This window comes from Tupaia chinensis, unplaced genomic scaffold (assembly GCF_000334495.1).
Source record: "Tupaia chinensis unplaced genomic scaffold, TupChi_1.0 Scaffold000349_1, whole genome shotgun sequence".
In the NCBI taxonomy this organism is placed as follows: Eukaryota; Metazoa; Chordata; class Mammalia; order Scandentia; family Tupaiidae; genus Tupaia; species Tupaia belangeri.
In genome coordinates, this window is record NW_006159843.1 from 319603 (window position 1) to 346627 (window position 27025).

General features: G+C 40.9%; 1 protein-coding gene across 2 annotated transcripts in view; it reads left to right on the forward strand.

The window, feature by feature from the left end:
- MFSD1 (major facilitator superfamily domain containing 1) overlaps positions 1-25387 on the forward strand; it is a 29322-nt gene extending 3935 nt beyond the window's left edge. The window contains exons 3-16 of one of the 2 annotated variants that reach the window (XM_006152338.3): positions 9-121; positions 1742-1784; positions 2096-2163; positions 4366-4474; positions 10438-10540; positions 12347-12445; positions 13755-13866; positions 15211-15267; positions 15591-15747; positions 17566-17663; positions 18268-18380; positions 19910-19957; positions 23279-23336; positions 24666-25387. In XM_006152338.3, coding sequence (XP_006152400.3) covers positions 9-121; positions 1742-1784; positions 2096-2163; positions 4366-4474; positions 10438-10540; positions 12347-12445; positions 13755-13866; positions 15211-15267; positions 15591-15747; positions 17566-17663; positions 18268-18380; positions 19910-19957; positions 23279-23336; positions 24666-24669 — 1182 coding nt within the window. In that variant the 3' untranslated portion in view covers positions 24670-25387. Of the gene's footprint in view, positions 1-8; positions 122-1741; positions 1785-2095; positions 2164-4365; positions 4475-10437; positions 10541-12346; positions 12446-13754; positions 13867-15210; positions 15268-15590; positions 15748-17565; positions 17664-18267; positions 18381-19909; positions 19958-23278; positions 23341-24665 lie in introns of those variants that run through there. The other variant, XM_014589280.2, reaches the window with a different exon arrangement.
- The last annotated feature ends 1638 nt before the right edge of the window (positions 25388-27025 follow it).

The window sequence follows — 27025 nt, forward strand, 5'->3', positions numbered from 1 at the left end:
CCCTACAGGATATGCAAGTGAATACCACGAAATTCATGCTGCTATATGCCTGGTATTCGTGGCCCAATGTCATTTTGTGTTTCTTTGGTGGCTTTTTGATAGACCGAGTATTTGGAATAAGGTAAGGTTGAAAAACATCTTGCCTGTGGCTACATCTCACTTGATTATTAGGAAAATAAAGAGCTAGTTAAAGCATTTCTAGAAATAACTGAATAAACTTGTACTGACTGAAAATCTGCATGAGTTTTTAAAAATGCCATTTCTGTCTCCTGAATTGGGTTTTAACACTTGGTTGGTATTTGAGTTCAAGTGGGGACTAGTGAATGCTGCAGATGAACTAAAGTCACGCAGTTATTGAGAGGTAAATTGAGCACAAACTTGGGGTCAGAGAAGCAGGGTCTGAGTCCCACTGCTGTCGCTTGCTTCACTTCCTAGTGGTTTTGAGCCGTTTATAGCTTCCTGAGCGTCAGTTTCCTCCTCATTGGTTAAATATAAATAATAATTTCTACCCTGCAAAATGGTTATGAGGGTTAGGTGAGAGAGGCGTGTTCGGTGTCGGGCACACGGGCAGTACATGCTTTCCACAGCCCCAGTGAGGTTCCCGCTCTCCGCCATTCTTTGTCCATGAACTTTGTGACCCCGTCCCTTAGGTGCTGAGGAGGGAATGGCACTATATACCCTTTTGTCACTTTTCACCCTTCTGGTTGTGTACGTGTTGTTAGTGGACACTCGGGAGGAATATAGACTAGGAATATTTTCAGAAGATAGGCTAGGATTATTTTTTTCCCACCAAACCATATTTGGTGGGAAAAAAACTGTGTTCAGACATGGGGACTAATGTTTTTGTTTGTTTGTTTGTTTGTTTTTTTTTGGGGGGGGACTAATGTTTTTAAAATGTGAAGAATTTCATTTGTTTTTCTTTATTTCAAGGAGTAGAATTAGCTTGAAAGTTCCAGGGAGCAGATTCCACTTAGTATGATGGATTTTCTGGGCCAGGGTGACAGGAGGTGGGTGTAAGTTGTCTCAGGTCCGTAGTGAGTTTTCCGGTGCCAGAGAATATTCAAGAGAATGTGGTGTCCAATTTCACAAGGCTCTTGAGAGAGATTTAAGTTTCAGCACTATAGTTTACTCAGAAGACCTTTCAAGACTCTTAATACTGGCATTTATTACTCCGGGGGAACATTAATTCGTTATTCAGGTCGTAGAATGTTAATAGGCTTGTAATTGCATTAACGTGGTTGATAACTGTCCTTTTAAAGATAGTTTTTAGTTATTAAGAATTATAACCACTTAAAATTACTTAGTGTAGAATTCCTTGGAATCAGTCCTCGGCTCTTAATAGAAATTCAAACAAAAATTTCCATTTTTAAATCACTCAATTCTGGGAACTTCCTGAAGGTTATTTAATAAGCTTTATTTAAGAGAGGATGATGGTTAAATCTGATATATTTGTCACTAATAAAGCTTCTGGAATTAAGCTTTATTTAAGAGAGGATGATGGTTAAACCTCATATTTGTCACTAATAAAGCTTCTGGAACCCCCTTAGAAGTCTAGACTTGCAGATTAATACTTAGGCGAGGAAACTTACTGACTTCAGAGGCAGGCAGGCACTTATTTTTTATTTTCTTGGCGTGAAAACAGAGGAGCCAAAATCAAAGTGAATTATTACTAAAGCACTTTGCAGTTACTAATAGTAATATAAGAAAAAGTTAAGAAATTCTCTCTCTCTCTCTCTCACAGATGGGGCACAATTATTTTTAGCTGCTTTGTTTGCATTGGACAGGTAAGAAAGGCCAAAACAGGCATCATTCACTTGTCAGTGATTTTTCAATTCTTGTCTAATTGAGTCTGCTGGCAAAGATGTGTTTAATGAACGCCTAGCTTAATGAAGCAGGGACCTTATGCCTATGTGGCATAATACAGTCTATATGAAGACTCAAATGAACGTCAATGTTTTAATGCCACACACTTACTAAGAAGGAATATTAAAGCTATCGTAGAGGTTGTGATTTGTTATAAGTTACTTATTGTTTCTCTTGATTACCTTGAATTAACTTTTTTATTGATTCTACATTTTTAAATTCTATATCATAGGTTATTTTTGCTCTTGGTGGAATATTTAATGCTTTCTGGCTGATGGAATTTGGAAGGTTTGTGTTTGGGTAAGTTAGCATAATTTAATTTATCCTAGCATATTATTGCTTTGTTTATTAAGATTTAAAAAGTATATGTGTATATAAATACATTTTATATCTGTCCCCTCTGGGGAGTTACTTCAGATTCTTGGAATCTAGCCATATATACATATGATTCTTTTTTTAGTTATGTTGATTTTTCTTTAAAATAAGCAACTATTTTGCATGGGCATAGTTAATTCTGTGTTGGGATTTGAATATTAAATACTTCTCCAGAATGATATTTTTCTAGGATTTCTTGTTTATTCTGCCATATTGACCTCATTTAGAAAGCGTAGGCCATCAGTTGTTTGGTTGGTGACTGACAGACATTTCGGCTTTCTTAGAGGGTAGTGTGCAGGCCCTTTTGAACCCTTCTCGAGAACCTCAAATAAGTTTCTGCTCTACATGAATATTCATAGGCTGATTGCTCTACATGACTCCCTATAGGTTGATTTCTATACAGGATTTTCTGTATTTGCTGAGTAAGACCATCCTGAGTCCAGCCTTGGGTTTCTGCTCCAAGGGAAGACGGATGACAGACCTTATTAAGTCTTTTGTTTTCATTTAGTTGCCAGAAGACACATGCACTTGCCAGGGAGAGAGAGAGAGAGAGAGAGAGAGAGAGAGAGAGAGAGAGAGAAATCAACCCACCAAGGGGGCATGGTCACGTCACAGTCCCTTTTCTTTCATTTCTTCATTCTGTTGGGATTTGGGGCACACACACACATATGTACCTGGCATATTTTTCCAACTGCTGGGACTGTGATTCGAACTGTGGTTGGCCATGTGGGATCGGGCTGCCTTAGCTACCTAGGCTATGGGGTTGGCCTAGAACTTAGGAATTCTTTTTTTTTTTTTTTTTGGAGAGATTTTTGCTATAGGGCACGTGCGCTCGCCAGACAGAGAGAGACATAGAGACAGAAAGCAAGAAATCACCCCCCAGAGGGGATGGTCACAACGCAATCCCTTCTCCTCCATTCTCCTCTCGGGATCCTGGGCACGCACTCACACGCGCCCGGCGTGAGTTTTAAGTCACTGGGTCCGGGACGCGAACCACGGTCGACTACATGGGAGTCCAGCGACATAGCCATTACGCTAACTGCTGGTTCCCAAGAACTTAGGAATTCTTAAAAGCATAGCTTATTTAAGCTTTTCATAAGTACCAGGAGCATGCAGACATATATATGACATACCCTAAAAATGTGCTCTAATGAGAGAGAAGGAAACAAGATGTCCATTAAAATATGAGTGATTTAGAGACAGACATGGCCCCATGAACAAAGAGGGATTGCTACAAGTACACCGTTGGGGTGAGGAAAAGAGAGGGAGAGTGTCTTTGGACTGTGACTTAGTGGTAAGGAGGGCTCAGGGTTCGGATGAAGAGGAAAAGCAGCTCTTACTGAAGGGCTTACAGGAGGAGAGGTAAAGACGTAGAAGTTACTGGAAGAACATGAAAACCCAGGAAGTAGGAAAATGTCGAATATGGAAAGTTCATAGAGGTATCGGTTGATGGAGATCTGTGTGTTGGCCTGAGAAGTGTGGATTTATGTTTTCACAAAGTATCAGCCACTCTCCCCACATCGGTGTTTTATATGGTGCAGATGACGATGTGGTTACCCAGACTCCATTTAGTGCCTATCCTGATTATTAATCATGTCAAGAGACTCCAACACGTAGCAGGATGAAACAGCCATTTCATGATGCTCTTGGACATTATAGGTCAGGAGTTTGGACAGGGTACAGCCTGTCTTCACTCCTGGTATCTGGGGACTAAGCTGGAAAGGTTCGCGCAAGGTGAGGGATGGAATCATTTGAAAGTTCGTTGCTTCATGTGACTGTCACCTGGGCTGAGAGGTCTCAAGGGCTAGGACTGCCATTTGGAGCACTCACATGTGGCCTTTCTGTGTGGCTTGCTTTCTCATAGCCTGGGATACTGACCTTACAGGGCGGTGCAGGGCTCCAAGTGCATTGGAGTGGGAGAGTAGATGTTACCTTTTATGACACAACTTTGGGACCACACAGGGTCACTTCAGCCGTATTCCATTGTTAAAGCAGTCACAAGCCCACCTAGATTCAAGGGGAGGGGACAGAGACCCCCCTTCTTCACAGCAGAAAGGTCAACATTGCTAACTATGGCATTTCTTTAGAAGACAGGCTGTAACTTTTCTTCTTTTTTTCTATTTTCAGGATTGGTGGGGAGTCTTTAGCAGTTGCCCAGAATACATATGCTGTGAGTTGGTTTAAAGGCAAAGAGTTAAATCTGGTGTTTGGACTCCAACTTAGCATGGCTAGAATTGTAAGTACAATGATAAACTTGTTGATGCCAAATAAACAAAAGATTGAATCTTGTAGTTATCTCTTAAAAATCGCAGAATGCAATGTGTGTGCGTTGGTCAATTAGGTGTTGATTTTTATCTTTCTGTAGAGCATAGCATAGTATCTACTTTAAATTAGGCATTTCTTTTTATTTCATTTAGGGAACAGTGTAAAATGGCTCAGTGAACCACCTGCAGTCAGAGACTGAACACTGAGTGGACCCTTACACGTCTTGTTGTCTAATTTCTGCTTTGGTGTTCCTGTTATGGAAGTCTCCACATTGGCCATCCAGCTTCTGCTTGCCCAGTTCCAGAGATGGGAAGCTTGATCTGGGTTAGTGGTGAGGAGGGCTCAGGGTTCGGATGAAGAGGAAAAGCAGCTCTTACTGAAGGGCTTACAGGAGGAGAGGTAAAGACGTAGAAGTTACTGGAAGAACATGAAAACCCAGGAAGTAGGAAAATGTCGAATATGGAAAGTTCATAGAGGTATCGGTTGATGGAGATCTGTGTGTTGGCCTGAGAAGTGTGGATTTATGTTTTCACAAAGTATCAGCCACTCTCCCCACATCGGTGTTTTATATGGTGCAGATGACGATGTGGTTACCCAGACTCCATTTAGTGACTATCCTGATTATTTGGAATGTCAAGAGACTCCAACACGTAGCAGGATGAAACAGCCATTTCATGATGCTCTTGGACATTATAGGTCAGGAGTTTGGACAGGGTACAGCCTGTCTTCACTCCTGGTATCTGGGGACTAAGCTGGAAAGGTTCGCGCAAGGTGAGGGGATGGAATCATTTGAAAGTTCGTTGCTTCATGTGACTGTCACCTGGGCTGAGAGGTCTCAAGGGCTAGGACTGCCATTTGGAGCACTCACATGTGGCCTTTCTGTGTGGCTTGCTTTCTCATAGCCTGGGATACTGACCTTACAGGGCGGTGCAGGGCTCCAAGTGCATTGGAGTGGGAGAGTAGATGTTACCTTTTATGACACAACTTTGGGACCACACAGGGTCACTTCAGCCGTATTCCATTGTTAAAGCAGTCACAAGCCCACCTAGATTCAAGGGGAGGGGACAGAGACCCCCCTTCTTCACAGCAGAAAGGTCAACATTGCTAACTATGGCATTTCTTTAGAAGACAGGCTGTAACTTTTCTTCTTTTTTTCTATTTTCAGGATTGGTGGGGAGTCTTTAGCAGTTGCCCAGAATACATATGCTGTGAGTTGGTTTAAAGGCAAAGAGTTAAATCTGGTGTTTGGACTCCAACTTAGCATGGCTAGAATTGTAAGTACAATGATAAACTTGTTGATGCCAAATAAACAAAAGATTGAATCTTGTAGTTATCTCTTAAAAATCGCAGAATGCAATGTGTGTGCGTTGGTCAATTAGGTGTTGATTTTTATCTTTCTGTAGAGCATAGCATAGTATCTACTTTAAATTAGGCATTTCTTTTTATTTCATTTAGGGAACAGTGTAAAATGGCTCAGTGAACCACCTGCAGTCAGAGACTGAACACTGAGTGGACCCTTACACGTCTTGTTGTCTAATTTCTGCTTTGGTGTTCCTGTTATGGAAGTCTCCACATTGGCCATCCAGCTTCTGCTTGCCCAGTTCCAGAGATGGGAAGCTTGATCTGGGATGGGGCAGCCCACCTGCTCCAGTTAGCTCCACGGCCTCCCTAGAGGCAGAACCTCCCTTCACAAGTGGCTTTTGCCGATTGCTCTGACTTTGCCTCCTGTGGTGCGCGTGTGCCTCTCTGTGCCCTGCAGTGCCCTGCTCATTTGGAGACAGCACTTCCGTTCTCACTCAGACATGCTCATTTCCTGCCGGTGTCTAAGTCATGCGATGTGGGTCCTAGCTCCCTCGCCATGGCGTCTGGCCTCTCTGGACTTATTTCAGGTAGCCAGTATGCTCCGTTATTTGGAACCTAGAAATCACCACCGTCTTTCCAGTTTGGTCTGGTAGATGTTACTCTGGCTACCTTATTTTTTTTTTTTTAGGTGTCTGGTAGATGTTACTCTGGCTACCTTATTATGTTTTTTTTTTAGGTTATTTATTTCCATTTGTTGTTATTTTTTAATTTGACAAAAGAGAGAGAGAGAAAGGGAGAGTGATAAAACAAGCCACCAAGTCTGGGACTCAAACTGTGGTTGGTCATGTGGAAATCAGCTCCTTTAACTAACACTCCACCTGCTGCCCCCCCCGCCCCCATTGTGTTTTTCTTAATGTAACCTAAACGGTGTTTCAGTAGTCCCAAGCACTTTGAGATTTCCTCTTCTCAAATCCTATGACTAGAGGTTTGGGTTTTTTAAAAAAAATCATTTCCATTAAAAATCAACCTTTCAAAGACTAATACGTAGCATGAAAATGCGACATTTTTAGGGAAGAAGAAAGTCAGTAAAAAAGTTCTTAACATGATCAAACTATTTGATCATGAGTTGTTTATGATTTTTTACATGGAGTCCAACACTCTCGCTTATAAAACTGATCTGTGCTTGTCTGCATCTCTCATTACCTTAGGCTAGGTTGCTAGGGAAGAAGAGAAACAGAGAGCACGGGAGAGCCCCACGTAGGGCCTGGTTTTGCCACAATCCTTTTTCTCCCCATTCTTTATCCTGTCAGGAGCCTGTGCACACGTGAGGGCCAGGATTTGAACCTTGGTCTGCTATGGAGACTGACCTCCTCTGATCCTTCATTTCTCTGCTATGGGGCTGGTTATCATTTTTCTTAGTCTTATCTTAGGTGGGGGTTGGAAGTTCAGCACCCTTTTGACTTTCCTTGGCATTTTTCGCTTTCCTTCCCTTCCCTCCTCTTTTAAAAAAAGGTTGCTGCAGGGTGTATCCACTCATTGGAGAAAGTCAGAGGTGGGGGAGGAGTGAGCAAGTACTCCCCTCCCTGGGGGAGATGACCATGCTGCAATCCCTTTCCTCCATTCCTCTTTTGGGATTTTGGACACACATGTACATGTGCCCACTGTGTTTTTCAAGCCACTGGGTCTGGGACCTTGTGGAATCCAGCTGCCCCCACTACCATGCCACCTGCTGGCCCCAACGTCTCGTTACTTTTAAACTCATTATTTCAGCAAATATTTGAACCGCGGTCGACTACGTGGGAGTCCAGCGACATAGCCATTACGCTAACTGCTGGTTCCCTGTTTCGTTACTTTTAAACTCATTATTTCAACAAATATTTATGGAGGACTTGCTAGGTCAGATCATGTGAGGCATTTTAGAATTTAAGGATTATTCTGGCAGCATCTCTCTATTTGAGAAGCTTCTATCTTTGATGATATTGGAGAAAGTCTCCAGAGGCCTTCCTTTACCTTCTGTTCACTTGCGTCATACCGTCAGCTGGTGTTTACTAAGACGTGACCATGTGAAATTTGCTGCTGTCTGCTGTGAGAGTGTTGCTGAGAACATTTTCGGTTTTCAGTCTGCAGCAGCTGTGACCTATTACTAGCATTCCACACGGCTGGCATTCTCTGTCCTGGTTTCTTTCCTTGGGTTCCAGGACATCGCGTTCTTGCAATTTTTTTTCCTTCCTCTCTGTCATCCCTTCACTTTATTTGCTGGTTCTATATCACTTTTTTTTAACTGTAAATGTGGACATGCCTCAGCGATTGGCCACTGGGCATCTTCTGTTTTCTTCCAACACTTAAGGCCTTAGTCATCTTTTCTATTTTGCAATTCTATTGGGTCATTGGGACATAATGCATCATGACTTTCCTGATGACCCAATAGTAGCATTTCCTTACTCCTGATTCTGTTTACGTTTGCTCATTTATTTCTTCTATGACAGTGAGAGAGACAGAGAGGAAGAAAGAGAGAGACAGACAGGTCCCCCAATAGGGTCTTCATGTTATGATCCTCCCCCAGGCTTGGCCATCCTGGATCACAGGCATGCCTGCATCTGGTATGTTCACAGGAGATCCTGGGACATGAACCTAGGACCTTTGCTATGTGGGACCTGCTGCGTTGCTCCTGCGCCACCACTGGCCTCGTGCTCCTGAATTTATATCACTTGTCTAAGCTTTCCCTTGAATTCTGTGCTTGCCTGTGCTCTGCCTCTTTGGCATTTCCACTCGGGTGTCTAGTTGGCATATCAAACCTCACATGGCCAAAACCCAGCTCTTGGTAGTCCACCCCCATCTGCTGAGGCAGCTCCTGCTGTGGCTTATTCCTCTTCTTTAAGGGTGATTTCTTTTTCCATTTGCTCTGGCAAAAACTGTGGAGTCATCCCAAGATGCTTCTTTTTCTCCTCACACTCTACATGTTTTCCACTTGCAAGTTCCATAGCTCTACCATCGAAGTATGTCCATATTCCGACTGCTGCTCACCATGCCCACCGCTGACCACCACGGTCTGCGACCCAAGTGTTCTGGATTAGTGCTTGAGTTCCCTACCTGGTCCTTGGCTTCTGCCCCACTTGTAGTTATTTTTTTGTTATTATTATTATTTTTTTTTTTTGAAAAAGATATTTGCAATAGGGTGTGTACTCTCACTGGAAAGACAGAGAGACAGAAACAAGAAGTCACCTCCTGCAGAGGGTAGCGGGGGGAGGGGGATGGCTATGCCACAGTCCTTTCTCCTCTCGGGATTTTGGGCACATATACTCACATGCCAGTGTGAGTTTTAAGCTGTTGGGTCCCAGACTCACGCTGTGTTCAACTCCGTGGGAGTCCAGCAATGTAGCATTACGCCACCTGCTGGTCCCTACAGTCTGTTTCAATAGCCAGAGTGTCAAAGCACAGACTTCTCATTCCCGAGCACACCAGGCAAGCTCCCTCTCAAGGCCTGTGTACTGGCTGTTCCTTCTGTCTGGAATATTCTTCTTCTGGATATCCTCACAGTTTATCTCCAAGTTTTTATACCAAATTCACGTTCTATTGAGGCCCAAGTCCAATTTAATATTTCCCTCCTGTGCTTGATCTATATTGTGTGTGTGTTCACATGCATGTGTGTGAATGCGTATGTGTGCATGAGTGTTTTTAGATCACTGTGTTATGATCCTCTGGTCTCAGCCTCTCGGAGTAGCTGGGACTACAGGTGTGTGCCGCCCCCTAACATGGCCCAAACCAGCTCTTGCTATGCCACCCACCGTCCCCTAAAGCAGCCCCTGCTGTCATTTACATCTCCTCAGTTAGAGTGACTCTTTTCTTCCAGCTGTTCTGTCAGATGGAGTCTCACTGTTGGTCTCGCTGTGTGGCCCACACCCGCTGTGAGTTCATGATCCTCAGGCTCTGCCTCCTGAACAGCTGAGGCTACAAGCCCGCTTGGGCTCATTAGTGGGTTTGAAGTCGAAGCTGGGGCTCCCTGTGACCTGCCATGAAGCAGTGTCCGGTGTGTGCAGCTCTGACTGGCCCGTGTCTTCCTTATTTTTAAAAACATTTGTCACTATTCACTATACTACATATTTTTTCTTTACTCCACTGAAATGCAAGCTTTATGAAAGTTGGTTAGCTTTCTGTTTTGTTCTGTATTGTATTCCCAGCACCCGAGACAGTGACTGGCCTGTAACAGGCCTCAATAGTTGCTGAGTGGACGAATAAATGAGGATATTATATACTCTCACTGTCCTTTTTATGGAAGGAAGAAGATTTCAGGACCAGGAAAAGCTGTGTGTTTTTTTTTTCCCCTGAGCTACTGGTGTATTTTTATCTTTGGTATTTGTGACTTTTATAACTTGTGCTTCATTTTTGCTCTAATTATTCTAGGCTGTTTTAGATACTAGAATTTTCTAATGAATTGACATTTTGGGAGGTATATGTAGTTACTTTACCTGACACTTTATCTTTGTTAGTTTTTTTTTCTCTAGTTTGTTAAAAAAATCATCTGTTGTTTAATCTGTATCCTATTACAACTGTTTTATCTTACCCACCCCAAATCCTTTTCTTTAAAACAAATTTATATCATTTAAATTCTGATTTTTTTTCCTTCTCTTTTAGGGAAGTACAGTAAATATGAACCTCATGGGATGGCTGTATTCTGAGATTGAAGCTTCTTTGGGTTCTACTGGTCACACAACCCTTGGTGTCACACTCATGCTTGGTGAGTGAATCCTGATGTCCCACGTCTTGTCTCCTCTGACAGCTTGTCCTAGGAAATGCTGTGGCAGAGTGCAAGGAACCCTGGGATTGCTTCAGGGCACTTTGGTTACTGTTTTGTCTCTGCAGCTCACTGGCTCTTTGACTTAACTGGAAATAGCCATCTTTTACCTCATTTTTTTTTTTGCTATAGGGCATATGTCCTCTCCAGAGAGACAGAGAGACAGAGAGAGGTAGAGAAATAGAGAATGAGGAATCACTTCCTGGCGGGGAGTGAGTTTTAAGTCCCGGACTCCAACAGTGGTTGGCGACGTGGGAGTCCAGTGATGTAACCTTTAGGCCATCTGCTGGTCCCTTACACTGATTTTTATTTTATTTTATTTTGTTTATTTTTAATTTGCCAGGGTATACATGTGTTTGCTAGAAAAAGACAGAGAGACAGAGAGACAGAGAAAACACCCCCGGTGGGTCATGGTCACACTGCAATCCCTTATGCTCCACTTCTTTATCCTGTTGGGATTTGGGCACACTAGCTCTCGTGCCTGGTGTATTTCTCAAGGTGCCAGGGCCAGGATTTGAACCATGCTGCTGGCCCTGTGGGATTTAGTTTCCTTAATCACCAGGCTATGAAGTGTTCCCTGTTTATATTTCCATTTTCTCTTTTTTAAAATGGAGGCTCTTATTCCTCCTTGGCTACTCCAGTGTTTTCATTTGCACCTCATATATCCTAAGAGATGAAAACTCTTTGAGGATAACCAGAGGGTTTATTTGTGTAAGATATTAATTAATAGTCTAGCGCAGAATGGTTGAATTCGGGCCATATGCCTAGAGAACTTAGATTTATACAAGTGGAGGTGATATGATATGGTTGAAAATCCACGAAGCTGGGAATCAGGAGCCTGGCTACTAGTACTGTCTCTAGTTCTGTCGTCTTCAGTAAAACAGTGAACCTGTTGTGTCTCTGTTTTCTTTCCTGTAAAATTGCGGGTGTTTGACCCAAACTGTAGTCTCTCCTGTCCCTGGGTCCTCGGCTAGGGCTGCTCTGTGCTAGTTGTGGGTGGGTCCCTGAGAACACGCACAGCTCTGGACTCAGCACGTGGGCCTTTTCTAAGCAGCCAGTCTGTCTGAGCCCCACAGTGTGTACGTGGCGACTCCCAGAGTCCTAGAGAGACCCAGGGGATGATGAGGTGAAAGCTCTGTACCCGAGATTTGCACATTTTTTGTTTCTTCTAATTCTTGTACAACCTGGTGAAAGAGAGTGGGGAGAGGAGATCCTGAACAGGCCAATTCCGACCTCAAGATTCCTCCTCTCTTCCTCCGTCCCAGGTGGTCTGCCTCACTTAAAAGACCTTTCTTTCTCTCCGTTCTTCTCAGTATTCTGTCTAGTTTCTTTCATAATGGGGGTTTTTAGATGTTTAAAGAACTTCGGAGTCAGAAGGGACTTGCGCCATCCTCAAGTCAGAACCTCTTATTTTATCGATGGGCAGAGTGAGTCCTAGAGGGACGAAATTCTGTGTCTGCGCTCACCCGGGATTTAGTCCCAGGAGTCGAATTTGTGACCACTGACTTCCCTCTTCTCAATGTTTTCAGGTGGGCCATTTGAGAGTCCTTCATTTTACTAAACTTCTTTGGAAAATTCTTAAGAAGTATAAACTGTGTTCAGTCTTTATTTTGATTTGCTTTAATGATAGGAGATCAGCATTGGGAGAAATGCCGAGAATCAAAGGAAAGGTCTACGTTGGCTACTTTTTAGAAACTTGCAGTCTAGTTCATCTTTTGAAAATCTCTCTTTGACTCTTTTTTGATTTAGGGAGTATAACCTGCCTTCTTTCACTCATCTGTGCCTTCGCGCTCGCTTACGTGGATCAGAGAGCAGAGAGAATTCTTCATAAAGAACAAGGAAAAACAGGTAAGTCTAAATGAACCGCGGTCGACTACGTGGGAGTCCAGTGACATAGCTATTATGCCAACTGCTGGTCCCAACACAGCATGTTTTTCAAGCTGATGCGTCTGGGACTCAAACCTCAGGATTGGCAATGAAGGAAGAATGGGTTTTGAGGGAATTATGGCCTTTTAGAGATCATGTATAATGAGATAAGTTTGTATGCACATTATCTCATGTATAATGAGAATAGTTTGTAAGCCCAGTGGGACTAACTTTTTTTAATCTTTTTTTTAATACATATTTTTGCCATAGGGTGTGTGTACTTGCTAGAGACAGAGAGACAGACAGAGAGGAAGTGAGAAACCATCCTCCCGGGAGGATGGCCAGGCAGGAATTCCTTGTACTTAATTTTCTTCTTGGGATTCCAAGCACATGTGTGTGCACACACGTGTGCCTGACGTGTTTTTCTTTTTTTGGAGAAGTTTTTACTATAGGATGCATGCGCTTGCCAGAAAGACAGAGACAGAGAGACAGAAAGAGAGAAATCCCCCCCCCCCCCAGGGGGGTGGCCCTGGCAACGACCCTACCTCTCGGCGCGCGACGCGCACACACACACACACACACACACGCTTGAGTTTTTCTTTTTTCCTTTTTTTTTGGAGAGGTTTTTGCTATAGGCGTGTGTGCTCGCCAGTCAGAGAGAGAGAAACAGAGAGACAGAAAGCGAGAAATCACCCCCAGGGGGGATGGCCACACCATCCCTTCTCCTCCATTCTCCTCTCGGGATCTTGGGCACACACTCACACGTGCCTGGCGTGAGTTTTAAGCCACCGGGTCTGGGACTTGAACCATGGTCGACTACATGGGAGTCCAGTGACAAAGCTATTATGCCAACTGCTGGTCCTAACACAGCTTGTTTTTCAAGCTGATGAGTCTGGGACTTAAACCTCAGGATTGGCAATGTGGGACCCAGAGTTTTAACCACCACACCACCTGCTAGCCCGTTACTTTTTATTTCCAAATCTGTTTCTGTTTATTTCGTTAAAGATTTTGGGCACTTTTTCCCCCTTAAACACTTGGCAGAATTTACATTTTTCACTGGTCATTTGTATACATGCAAATGATTATTGTTCCTGGAAGGGAGCAGGAGGGTAGATACCAACCTTAGGTCTGCTTTTTCTGTTAACCATAATGATTTTGTGTAATTTACTAGAAAGTTACCTTTTAACTGAATTGCAAAGGTTAATCATGTGTCTGACACAAAATGACTATTGATGAAAGTTCCTTAGATATGCAAAATTATGCTGATCACACCTTGCTTTTCTTCTCTAAGGTGAAGTTATTAAATTAACGGATGTGAAGGACTTCTCCTTAGCCCTCTGGCTCATATTTATCATCTGTGTCTGCTACTATGTTGCCGTGTTCCCTTTTATTGGACTTGGGAAGTGAGTATTCTCTAGCAGTACCTTTTTCTTGGCTGAATTATAAGGAGAGCTCAGTTACATAACGGAACTTTTCAGCAGAAAGTCCTGCTTTTCTCATTATAGTTTATGTTTATACAGAAATTGTTTTATACCCTGGAATACAACTGACTTTCTTAGCTCAAGGCTTAGTATTGGTTTAATATTTTCATTTTTCTTTTGAAAAAATACCTAGTAACTGTTTTGATTCATAATATTGCTTTGTTTTAATACTTGATTATAAACTAGTATTAATTTTTATTTCCTCTTCTTTAATTAGAAAATTTTTTTTTAGAATTATTTTATTTTTCACTTTATTTATTTATTCATTTTTTTATTTCAATTTGACCAGAGAGGGGAAGAGAGAGAGAAAAAAAGAGAGAAAGCAAATCATCAGTTTTGAGACTTGAACCGCGGTCAGCCATGTGGGGAATCCAGTGCCTTTAACTACCATGCCACCTGCTGGCCCTGATTAGGAAACTTTTTATAGAGAACAGAGACATGTATTGGCTATCAGTGACTGGCCACGTCTCCATGTAATAGGATTGTAATTCTGCCAGGCTTAAATTTGAGAGTCAAAGCAAATTCTTTTTCGCTTATCTTGTATTCATTCTTGTTTTTTATTAGTAGCTGCTTAAGTAGAGCAGTGTGTGAGTGTGGGTGTGTTCGTAGAGATGTATAACTTTTAAATTCAGGCAGTTGTTGGAGGCAAATAGTTGGAGGCAAGACTCTATTTAACCTATCTAGTACTGCTTTTAAGGAAAAGAGGCAGTTTCTCTTTCTTTCTTTCCTTCTTTTTAAGATTTGTTCACTGTGTATACTTAATTTAGTAAAACAGTATTTCTCTTAAGAATTTATAAAATGTCACATCAATTCATATTATTTTAATACCTTTTTCTATGAGAGAGAGAGGTAGGGCTTACTGTGACGTGATCTGCCTTCCGTGGTCTTCCTGTTAGCTGGGACTACGGGGACACACGATTGGGCCTGGCTGTTTAGGTCCAGGATCCAAACCTGGACCTCTCTTGTGGCCCCAGCCTCACCCAGTGGTGCCCTAATGCTTGTGCCACTGTGGCCGGGCCCACAAGAAGCCATTTTCATTTTCATTCCCTGTCATTTTATGAGTCACATTTTATTTAGTGAAGTATTTATATAAATATTGAAGCTTTAGCAGATTGCTTGAAGATGATGAATATCAAATAAGATGGGAAAATGGTGTCAAGAAAGAAAATTTTATTAAACTTAAGAGCTGTTTTTATTTATCTTATTTTATTTTGCCTTTAAAAAAAACCCAGCAATTTACTCATTTCTCTGTCTTTTTAATTTTAGAATTTTCTTTATAGAGAAATTTGAATTTTCTTCCCAGGCAGCAAGTGCAATTAACAGGTATTTCATTAATTTTGTAAATGCTCGTTGCATACCAAGTGCGGGTCTTTAATTATAACCAAATGTAAACAGCATAAAGGATGTCTGTGTCCTAACGTCAAGGCTCTCCTGAGACTTGAATCCTGTGTGGCCATCTTTGCACTAATGAAAAACCAGAGAAGTGTTGGGCTGCTCTTTGTATTTGCATTTTCTGGTGATCATTTTAGAAAAATGTTAAATTAAATGAGTTAGGATTTGCTTTGCCTAATCATTTTAGGGGCTTTTTCATATTTATGTTTAGCTATGTTGCATACCCCTAAACATCTTGTATGTTCTCTGGGCAGTGTCGTATACGTCATATCAGCGCCCATGTCCCCAGTCTTTGGGCTCCTGGTGGATAAAACAGGGAGGAACATCATCTGGGTTCTGTGTGCAGTGGCGGCCACTCTCGTGTCTCACATGATGCTGGCCTTTACGATGTGGAACCCTTGGATTGCTATGGTAATGTCCATGTTAAGCCTGGGGCGATCAGGCTGTGAGGGCTTTGTCAGGTCTGCATCAGGAGGCACATTGTCCTCAGAGGGCGGTGTGTGTGATGGGGGAACAATGACTTGATTTAATTTCTACAGAATGATGACTTTTTAGGGCTGGCCTGGTTAAGGGAGCCAGATCCTACATGGCCATCTGCCGTTCAAATCCCAGCCCCTGCAGTTTGCAATATCTACCAAGTGCGCGTGTGTGCTTGCCCAAGAATGCCAACAGTTGGGAGAAATAGGAAGAGAAAGAGGAAGGAATTGTGGTGTGACCGCATCCCACTGGGGGTGCTTTTTTCTTCTGTCTCTCTTTTTTGAGTGTACATACCCTCTGGCAATTAAAAAAAGAAGACAGAATCATGATTTAAAGTATTGGGCTGTCTGGAAAGTTGTGACATTTTTGCATAGAAAAACATGTCACAACTTTCCAGATGACCTAATATAATGATAGATTATTAATGCATAATTTATCTTTTATTTCACTTGGCGTATTTAACAATGTAATATTAATGTAGAATAAAATGGCTTTATAAAAGAATGCTTATTGTATTTATCTTTTCAAACTTCATTAAAAGAAGTCACTTCATTCTAGGTGGCAAAAAACCAACCAACCAACCAAACAAACATCAACCCAGGATTCATTTTTTTGTCTTTGACTCTTGGTTGGATAAAAATTGATAATAATGAATTCATCAAATTTTCTTCGAATATCATTTTAAGAGACTGAAGTGCCACATTTTTGACTATAAATAAGGGGGTATATATATATATATATTTTTTTTTTTTGAGAGGTTTTTGCCATAGAGCACGTGTGCTCACTGGAAAGACAGAGAGAGGCAGAGAGACAGAAAGCGAGAAATCACTCCCCCGGGGGGATGGCCATGCCGCAATCCCTTTTCCATTCTCCTCTCATGATCTTGGGCATGCATGCACACACACGTGGCATGCGTTTAAAGCACCAGGTCTGGGACTCGAACCGCGATTGGCTATGTGGAAGTCCAGCGACATAGCCATTACGCCAACTGCTGGTCCCAATAAGGGGATATCTTGAGCATAAATATTTGTGGTGTGAATTTCTACTGTTACAGTACAGGTTTCTAGAAGTTCAGATGCTACAGCAGAGGCCCAATAGATATTGTGAAACTTCTCCAATAACTGTACTTATTTATAGCTTCGATAATATACAACTGCGTCTGTTTTTTAGTATACTTGCCAGTATTGGGCATTGACATTTTTGGCCAATCTGATAGGTGTAAATAATACTTGGATTTAAAACCTAAGATTTCTTCTCTAACTGAAGAAAAAGCCAACAGTGGGAGATGTGTAACAGAGTGGTGGGCGGGGTGGTGGGTAGCTCTCTGCTCTGCATTCCAATTGAATGTTGGTGTGAGGTTGGTGTGAGGTTGTCTTGATTGCTTGAATTATAATTTCTAATAAATACTGGAAAAGGAGTTTGTAACACTGGTAAAAACCTTTGTGCAAATTAGCTTTATTTTCTTGCTCGGTCCTTGACTGCCACCTGGGTCCCAGCCAGTTATATATGCATATGATGTGATACACATGAAAACGCTTAAGGCAGTGTGTCTCTTGTTATTTGAGGGATGGTCTTAGAGAGGGCCAAGACTTTTTTGGTATATTTTGAATATGAATTTTAGCCTGATAGCACTAGACTTTGCTTGAGTGGGGATAACTTGGCTACAGTGTCATTTTTGCTGATCTACATAGAAGAAAAATCACCTTTTGGTTAATACAAGGCTTTGGCCCCTTTCCACATTGCTTTCTCCAGTGTCTTCTGGGAGTCTCCTATTCATTGTTGGCTTGTGCATTATGGCCGATGGTGGCATTTGTAGTTCCTGAGCATCAGCTGGGAACTGCGTATGGTTTGTAAGTACTTGCACTACGGATCATATATGTCTCTCTCTGCTGGGTCAGTGCGATTATCGTATAAGACTCAGAATCTTTTGTCATCTGGCTTCTGGAACAGCCCCAACCTGGGGATAACTTGAGAAGTCAGTTAATCTATTTAAGATACCGTTGGAACAACAAAGGAACTCCAGGTCTCCAACAAGAAAGCTGAATGACGCTAACCCATGAGAGGTGACTCCTGACATTACCATCCACTGCCTGGTTTTCTGAGGGCACCTCAGTGAGAAGTTGAGTCCTATCTCTGATCTAAAAAGGCATAATGGGGGAACCACACCTGTGGTTGGTAGTCATGCAGTCTTTTCCTTCATTCAGTAGGAAGGTGTTGAGTAGCCATTGCACTTAATGAAGCCAGCTGCCTTACCTTTGAGCAGACAGTCTAGTAGCAGAATAGTCATGGGATGAAAAAACAGAATCTAATCAGGTCTTCTCTCGCTGAAAACATCTCAGCACTATAGTATGTGGTTTACATATACGAATATTTCCGGTGAAGTGTTAGTCAATGAGTGAGACTTTTTGAAAATGAAATCTTTTTTTTTTTCTTTTTCAATTTCCTAAATTGTAGCATGCAGTCCATTCAGAATCTTGGATTGGCAATCATTGCTATCATTGCTGGCATGATATTGGATAGTAGGGGATATCTGTTTTTAGAAGTCTTCTTCATTGCCTGTGTTTCTTGTGAGTATTGCCATGTGACAACATTTAATTTTCTTATGTAGCAGAATGTTCACCTCTTTACTTTGTTGTTGTTGTTGCTGTTGTTATGCTCCCTCTCCTCTCCCTCGTCCAGGAAACCAAATCGTAAGACATACCGCTCAGATTTGCTTAGTGCCTAGCCTGTGCATCAGAGTTTCACAGCTGCTGATTTCTGAGCTCTCTGACAATTCATGTGTATTTTTTCAAGAGATTACTAGTTTTTGAGTAAAGTAGTGGAATCTGCTTCATATCTGTTTTAAATATTTATGATTTTTAAAAAACATTCCCCCCCGCAAAAAAAATTTTCCCCTTTGAAGTGGGACAATTTGAAGAATCCTGAGTATGTCCCCAGTGTGAATTTGTGGACATAGGTATTATTTAGGTGTGAGGGCTCATGGTTTATTCATTGGGCAGTTTTAAATTGCTTTTGTTTTTAGTCTGTCATTTAATTTTTATCTGTAATAGTTCATTGTTTGAAAATAGGAAACATTAGAAAAACTGTGGAAAAATAATCAACGTATTTCCATAAGATAATCTTTACCATACACATAAATTGTTTTTATCAGAAAAAAAAAATTTCCTATAACATATCAAAATGTCTTTTATACTTCAATAATGTGTTTAAAGAGACAAAGCACCGTTTGATTTTATCAAACTTTGCTTGCATTTTCAGAGAATAAAGACTGCTTGAAGTGTGGTGTTTGCATGTAATTTCTTATGAGTAGCTTTAAAGGCATTTTATTATTTCATGATTATAATTACAAGCAAATCAAATTTAAAAAATAAGTCATTTGTTTTTAAAACATGGCCTTATAAGAATTCAAACATTAGGTTGGAGGATTTTTTTTTTTTTTTTATGTTTCTGCATGTGTTTTAATTTCAGTCCACAGTTGAACCTATATTTGGGTTTCTAACCCAATACTATGCCATTTAAAGATGTCTTTATTGCCATAATAATTTAAAGTAAATTAAACAGTGTGCCTCAGTTGTTAAGGGAAGACGCAAACACCTGACCTTTGAAATCTTTCCTCGCTGTTGGTTCTGAGAGCCCTAATGATCATGCTTTAATATTTATTTTATTTGTAAAATGGACATGATGTTTTCAGACTTAAAAACTCCAAAGGGCTACTTCTGTTTGGCTTTTTGTAAAGGGATAAACAGTTTAGAGACTGACAAGGGCTTTGGGGAAGTGCCAGGAAGGACCAGCACTTACAAAGGGAGAGGAGGGAGGGGCAGGACAGCCTGTGGGCAAGTTGGCCTCCTCACCTATAGGGCTCTCAGCTTCTCAGTTTCTGGCCCTGCCATTCCTGGGCTGAGTGGCCCTTTTAGAAAATGGTGCATAATTTATTTTTAATGCTTTTGGAAAATAATATGATGTGAATGGTATTTTTATTTTTATGTGCCAGCAAATAAAAGTTTGATTGTGTCTATGCTGTACTTTGTAATTATAATGACTTGGTACTCATTGAGAAGAAATATGTATTTTTAAGGACCCTTTTTTTCACTTTTAGTGTCACTTTTATCTGTGGTCCTCCTCTACGTGGTAAACCGTGCCCAAGGTAAGCAGAAGTTTTATTTTCTTTTGAAACTCTAGTGGATCATCTTGTGGGGTCCCTGGATTGTCTATGTGTCTTTGGGGACCAGAGCTTTAGTTCATGTAATAATGACTTTCTGTTCAAAGTGATGGAAACACATTTGACTGTGTAATATATAAATATATATTCTGGACCTTACACTTTAAAAAAAAATTGTTTTTAGAGAGATTTTTGCTATAGGACATGTGTGCTAGCCAGAGAGACAGAAAGCAAGAAATCACCCTTGGGGGATGGCCATCCCGTAATCCTTTCTCCTCCATTCTCCTCATGGAATTTTGGGCATATTCACACATGCACCCAGTATGAATTTCAAGTCATTGGGTCTGGAACTCTAACCATGGTTGGCCATGTGGGATTCCAGCACCTTAACCACTTTGCCACCTGTTGTCCCCTACACTTACTAAAATTGCTATCATGGTTTTCATTTTCTAGACAGTTCAGTTTCAATTTTGTAATGTAAAATCATAGAAGTTATTGTTTTATTAGCATAACAACCTAGAAGCCTTTTCTTTATTAGTATGTATTCTACCAGAGGGCATGTGCACTCACATGAGAGAGACAGAGAGAGAGGAAGGAGAGAAAATACCCACGATGGGGCGTGGTCACAGCTCAGTCCCTTCTTCATCTCTGAATCCTGTTGTGATTGGGGGTATGCATGCACATGCACTTGGCATACTTTTTCAAACCACTGGATCTGGGACTCAAGACAGTGAGGACAACCATGTGCGTGCGGTCTGGTTCCTTTAACCATCAGGCTAGGGAGCAGCCAAGTATATATTATTTAAAAGTAAGAAATACATGGGTCCAGCAGGTGGCATGGTGGTTAAGGCACTGGACCCCCACATTTTAGATGTGGTTTGAGTCCACATCCAGCAGCTTGAAAAATCACACTGAGCATATCTGCATGCATGACCAAAATTCCAAGAACAGAATGGAGGAAAAGGGATCGTGGTGTAGTCATCCCCTGGGGGGTGTTTCTCACTTTCCTTTCACTGTCTCTCTCAGGCAAGTGCAAGCACCCCGTGGCAAAAACTTAAAAATAAAAGAGTAAGAAGTAAGCAAATTTATAAATAGAATTTTTGTTAATATGTGCTTTTTTTTTTAAAGAATTGTTTTAATTTTTATTTATTCATTCATTTTATTTTAATTTGACCAGAGAGAGACACAGAGAGAGAAAGAGAGAGAGAGGGAAAGTGAGAAAGCAAGCTGCCAGGTCCGGGACTTGAACTGTGGTCAGCCATATGGGAGTGTCCAGCACCTTAACCACCATGCCACCTGCTGGTCCCAATATGTGCTTTTTTATTACAAAACCAAATAGTGCCATTTTTGTTCTTTATTAATTTTGATATTGCCCCTTATTTAAAAAGTGTATTTATTTCTTTCATGAGAGACAGAGAGAGTTGCAGCACCAATAGAATCTCCACGCTGTGATCCACCCCAGCCTTAGCCGACCTGGACCACGAGCATGCTTGCACATGCCTGGTGTGCTCGGGGAGGTCCCGGAATGTGAACCCACGGCCTTTCCCTAGTGGGTCTGATTGTGTTACCACTGTGCCACTGCCTAGCCCTGCTCTTAGTAATTTTTGTAACTGCTTGCTCCTGAAAGGTATTTTATCCTTAGCAGAATATAATAAAAGTCTGAACTAAAATTAAGGGGCAATTCTATTATATGAAGATTCTAACTTTTTTCCTCTTGGTAAGGTTCCAGTAGATAAATAACTTTTCTCATCTTCCATAGCTCATTCTTTTTTTCTTTCCTTCTTTCTTTCTTTTTCTTTTGTAATTGAGATTTATTGGTTGTGTTCAAGGATCAGTACAGACATTTCAATTTGTGCCCAATTCGTAACATACATACCAAAACTCTAAAAAGCTGTGTATTGGGAACCAGCAGTTAGCGTAATGGCTATGTCGCTGGACTCCCACGTAGTCGACCGCGGTTCACGTCCTGGACCCGGTGGCTTAAAACTCACGCTGGGCGTATGTTTGTGCATGCCCAGGATCCCGAGAGGAGAATGGAGGAGAAGGGATTGCGGCGTGACCATCCCCTCTCGGGGGGGATTTCTCGCTTTCTGTCTCTCTGTCTCTGTCTGTCTGGCGAGCACACCTGCCCTATAGCGAAAACCTCTCCCCCCCCAAAAAAAAGCTGTGTATTGTGATTCATTTCAAGTTTTCCAGTGACATTCCATCTTCAAATTTGTAGCCACATTTTCTTTAAGAGCATCTCAAGTATCACTCTCTTCAAATGTTGAAAGCTGTTGTGTAAGTCCTACCAAATCACAATTTAGTATCATACACACTACATACTCAAATTTCCAACCTTTCACAGCACACTAACAAAATTATTACGAGAATTGGAGTACCATGACCAAAGATGTTACAGAGTGCACACAATTCTGACAGGGAGAGCAACAGTCAAAGAGTGGTTTTGTTTAGGAAACAATTCTACTAAAAACCAACATGAGAATAAGAAGTAATTGAAAATATTCAAAACAGGAAGTGCATGACTGTGACCCCGAACTGCCATTTAGTAGGCTTTGTATTTAGGATATAAAAACTACCCCACCCACCTATAGAATGTTAAACTGACACGCAAGGCAGTCACAGCCTCCCATAAGTCAATATCCCACCATTTCCTGGCTGTACTGAAAAATAAACAACCAGCAAATGATCAAAGCATTTACACTTAAAAAATGGGATGAAGTAGATTCCCTCCTTCTTAAAAATGTTTCCAGAGCTACTAAAATGCTTGCATTTTATATAAAAATATTTCTTTGGATTGTATGAGAAGGGAGACAGAGACCCCTGATAAGACATTACTCAGACTTGACTTCCTTCTCGCCTGCTTTATCAGAGGGTGGATCTCATTTTTAGTGTCTCAGTTGGTCACTTCAGCCTGTTTCGCTTTGGCTGTCTTTTGTCTGAAGATTTACCCGTCCCTGCTGCCTTTTCGTCTCCGCTTTTGCAGGAGCAGGTTTGGCAGACAACCTTGCTGATCTTTTCTTGGGCTCTTCCTTGGCCACACCCTGGGCACTGTGGCTGTGGACAGGGCACTTGCCGGGAGCCTGGGGGCCTGGGTGGCCTGAGCTGCTGTGGTTCGCCGAGAGCCCCATGGAGCTTGGGGGATAGACACTGCCCCTCTCCTGCTGCCCGAGCTGCTGGGACTCCCATAGCTTTTTCTATTATTTAAAATAAGAGATGCCTATGCAAGTGTTTGAGTGTGTATCTGTGGTTAACTTTTTTCTTACTTAATGACTCATATGGAAATAATCGGTTTATTTGTTTCAGGTGGGAATCTAAATTATTCTGCGAGACAAAGGGAAGAAATAAAACTTGCTCATACTGAGTAAGTACCGAAAGAGAGAAAAGTTGTCTTTATTGTAAAAGTCTTAGTATTCACATTTTATTTCAGAACATTGGGTTTGGATGTTTAAGAAATTAGTCTTTTTTTTTTTTTTTTTTTGAGTTTCAAGTGTTAATGATTATAGTTGGAACTACAATATAGTAATAAAATTATTTTTTGCTTTAGAGATTTTAAAAGATGAATAGTAAGGCTTAAAATGAAGGGAAAAAAGAGTTAGGCTTAAGTTGCCCATGAGAGACAGAGAGCTGCAGTACTCGCAGTTCTGTTGAAGGCAAGGCCTTTGTCCAAGTTCCTGTGCTGGAACTCCCTTCCACTCCTTCAGATATTTTCCTTTTCTTAAGTAGTTGAGCCAATTTGTCATCTTTCCTGGTATCAACATGATATTCTGAATTCTCTGATCATTTGGCACAGATTAAAACACATAGTGTGGGTTTAAAGTTAAATCTATATTTTTTCCAGAATATATGCTAAAACATAATAGTGATTCTGCTTCCTGTTATTTCTATTTTTTCAGACATTGATATTTTTATGATCCATAAAATATATTTGTAAATACATATGCCATGTGATTATAAGTTTTAGAATTTTTGAATAGGTTGAAGTCTGATAGGACAGGCTGTGTGTGTCTTTTTTTTTTTTTTTTTTTGGCAGGGAAGGGAGTTGGTGATTTTGGCCATAGCAGATACACCTGTAACAAAGTAATTCTGCTTCTAGGAGTACATCTTAAGAAAATCATTCCAAGTGCTACGGGTTTTAAATATCTTTGTGATAGTCTTGTTTATTATGTTAAAAACACTGGAAACAACACAAATGTTCCAAAGTAAGGAAATGGTTAAATATATTATGATACAACCATATGATAGGTTGTTAAGATCCTGTTTGGGAGGATTTTTAATGTCATAGATACTTAATGTGTCATATAGTAAGTAAACAAAAGGTAAAAACTCAGATATAATATCCTAATTTTATTTAAGAAAAAGTATGCTATGTGCCTGTATGTGCCTGTCTTCAACACAATTACTTGTGTATAAAAAAATATATACTGAAAGAAAAATCCCCAAAGAATAACAGTCCCATTTGAAGGGCTGAGTTACAAGGATTTTTTTTTTTTATTACTTTCTAAATCTTGTACTTTGACCTTTTGTTACTTTTACAATCAAGAAGAGTTAGAAAATTATCTTGAAAAATATTTATCTTTAATATTTCATAGTAAATGTCTTGCAGTGCTTGTGGTTTTCATTTTGTAAACCAGATGGGGCTTCCTTTTTTTTCCTTCCCCTTTTTGACAATTTATTGCATTATGTTTTGCAGATGAGAAGTGTAAAAGTCTGGGCTGTGAGACTGGGATGCACACATCATTGGTTTGAAAACCTCTATTTAAAAAAGAATGTATTTATAGTTTAGGCATTAGGAAAAATAACGGACTGGCAAGTAATGCTTCTATTTCAAATACACCGATTGCAAAGTGTATTTGTGAACAGGGTTTTAGCCTGTGTCCTGTTTAGTGGGTTGCTGGAGAATTCTCCTTTAGCCTAATCGAGAGTGAGCAGTTTAGAAAATTGCTCCGCAGCATCGAGGTGAACTTCAGCAAGGACAGTATGAAATGGAAAACATTGGGTCTTGTACTGAGATCATTTTTACTAAGTAAAATTGCCTTTGATCATACAGCAGAAAAAAAAATACTTTTGAGTATAAAAATACTGTTTTATATAAAATAAATCATGACATTGTAATAGGCATTCCATTTTGTGGCAGGGAATAATGATAGGAAATATGCGAAAGATTTTTTAATCCACTCTCTTCACCACGATTAGCAGATGGCGCTTTGCACTCTGTGGTTAGTGAGGGCTAACCTCAGATCCTTTGGAGTTTTTATTTCTCTACGAAAACCTTAATTCCTTAGGGATATACATTTATAGCACAAACTTTCTGTACAGTTATTCCTATAGTCTTGTTAATAACTAAAAAGTGTCCTTCAAATTATGATGGTAATTGCTTATCTATGTGAATAAATAAAACACTAAAAAAGAATACCTGATGTCTTCTAACTTTTGATTTCTTTCTTTTTCTTTTTTTTTTTAAAAAAGCCAAGTATGATTCTTTTTAAGTTATTCCAGTGACATTCCAGTTTTAAATCTGTAGATAATTTTTCCTTAAGAGGATATCAAGAACCACTGTCTTCAAATGTTGAAAGTTGTTATGTAAGTTCCACCAAATCACAATTTAGTGTCATACACACTATCTACTCAAATTTCCAATCTTTCATAGTACATTAACAAAATTATTAGGAAGACTGGAATACCATGACCAAAGATGTTACAGAGTGCACATAGTTCTGACAGGGAGAGCAACAATCAGAGTGGTTTTCTTTAGGAAACAATACATAATAGAAGTAATTAAAATATTCAAAACACATTAAATGCATGACTGTGACTCCAAATTGCCATTTAGTAGGCTTTTTTTTTTTTTTTTTTGAGAGTTGTTTTTTTCACTATAGGGCGCGTGCGCTCGCCAGACAGACAGAGAGAGACATAGAGACAGAAAGCGAGAAATCACCCCCCAGGGGGGATGGTCACGCTGCAATCCCTTCTCCTCCATTCTCCTCCCGGGATCTTGGGCACACAAGCACACGCGCCCGGCGTGAGTTTTAAGCCACCGGGTCCGGGACTTGAACCGTGGTCGACTACATGGGAATCCAGCGACATAGCCATTACGCTAACTGCTGGTTCCCAGTAGGCTTTATATTTAGGAGATTAAAAACTACCCTCCCACCCCCACCTATGCAATGTTAAGCTGACATGCAAGAGAGTCAAAGCCTCCTATAAGTCAATATCTCACTATTTCCTGGTTGTACTGAAAGATAAACAACCAGTAAATGATTTCACCTCTTAAAAAAAAAAGCATTTACACTTAAAATATGGGATGAGGTGGGATTCTCTCCTTCTTAAAAATGTTTCTAGAGCTACTAAAAATTTGCATTTATAAAATACTTGATAAAAATATTCCTCTGGATTGTACAAGAAGGGAGACAGGGACTCCTGATAAGACATGGGATATGACATTACTCAGACTTGACTTCCTTCTTGCCTGTTTCATCAGAAGGTGGACTCTCTTCATTTTTAGTTTCTCCATTTTCTGCAGGTAAATCTTTTTTAGTGCCTTGGTTGGCCACTCAGCCTGTTTCCCCTTTTCCGTTTTGTTTGCACTCTTTTGTCTGAAGATTTATCCTTCCCCACTGCCTTTTTTGGCTTCATCTCCACTTTTACAGGAGCAAGTTTAGCCGACAACTTCGCTGATCTCTTGGATTCTTCCTTGGCCACCTCTCAGCTAGGTTGACCTTCCTCTTGGGCATTTTGGCCGCGAACAGGAAGCGTGCTGGGTGCCTGAGAAGCCATGGTATACCTAGAACCTTTGCTGAGTTGAGCGGATAAATCCTACCACTCCTCCAGCTGGCCAAGCTGCTGGAACTTACCTCTTTTTTTTGTTTTGTTTTTTGAGAGATTGTTGCTATAGGGTGTGTGTGCTCACTGGAGAAACAGAGACAGGAAGCAGGGGGGGAATCACACCTCCTGAGGGTATGGCCATGCCATAATACCTTCTCCTCCATTCTCCTCTTGGAATTTTGGGCATGCACACACACACACACACACACACACACACACACACACACA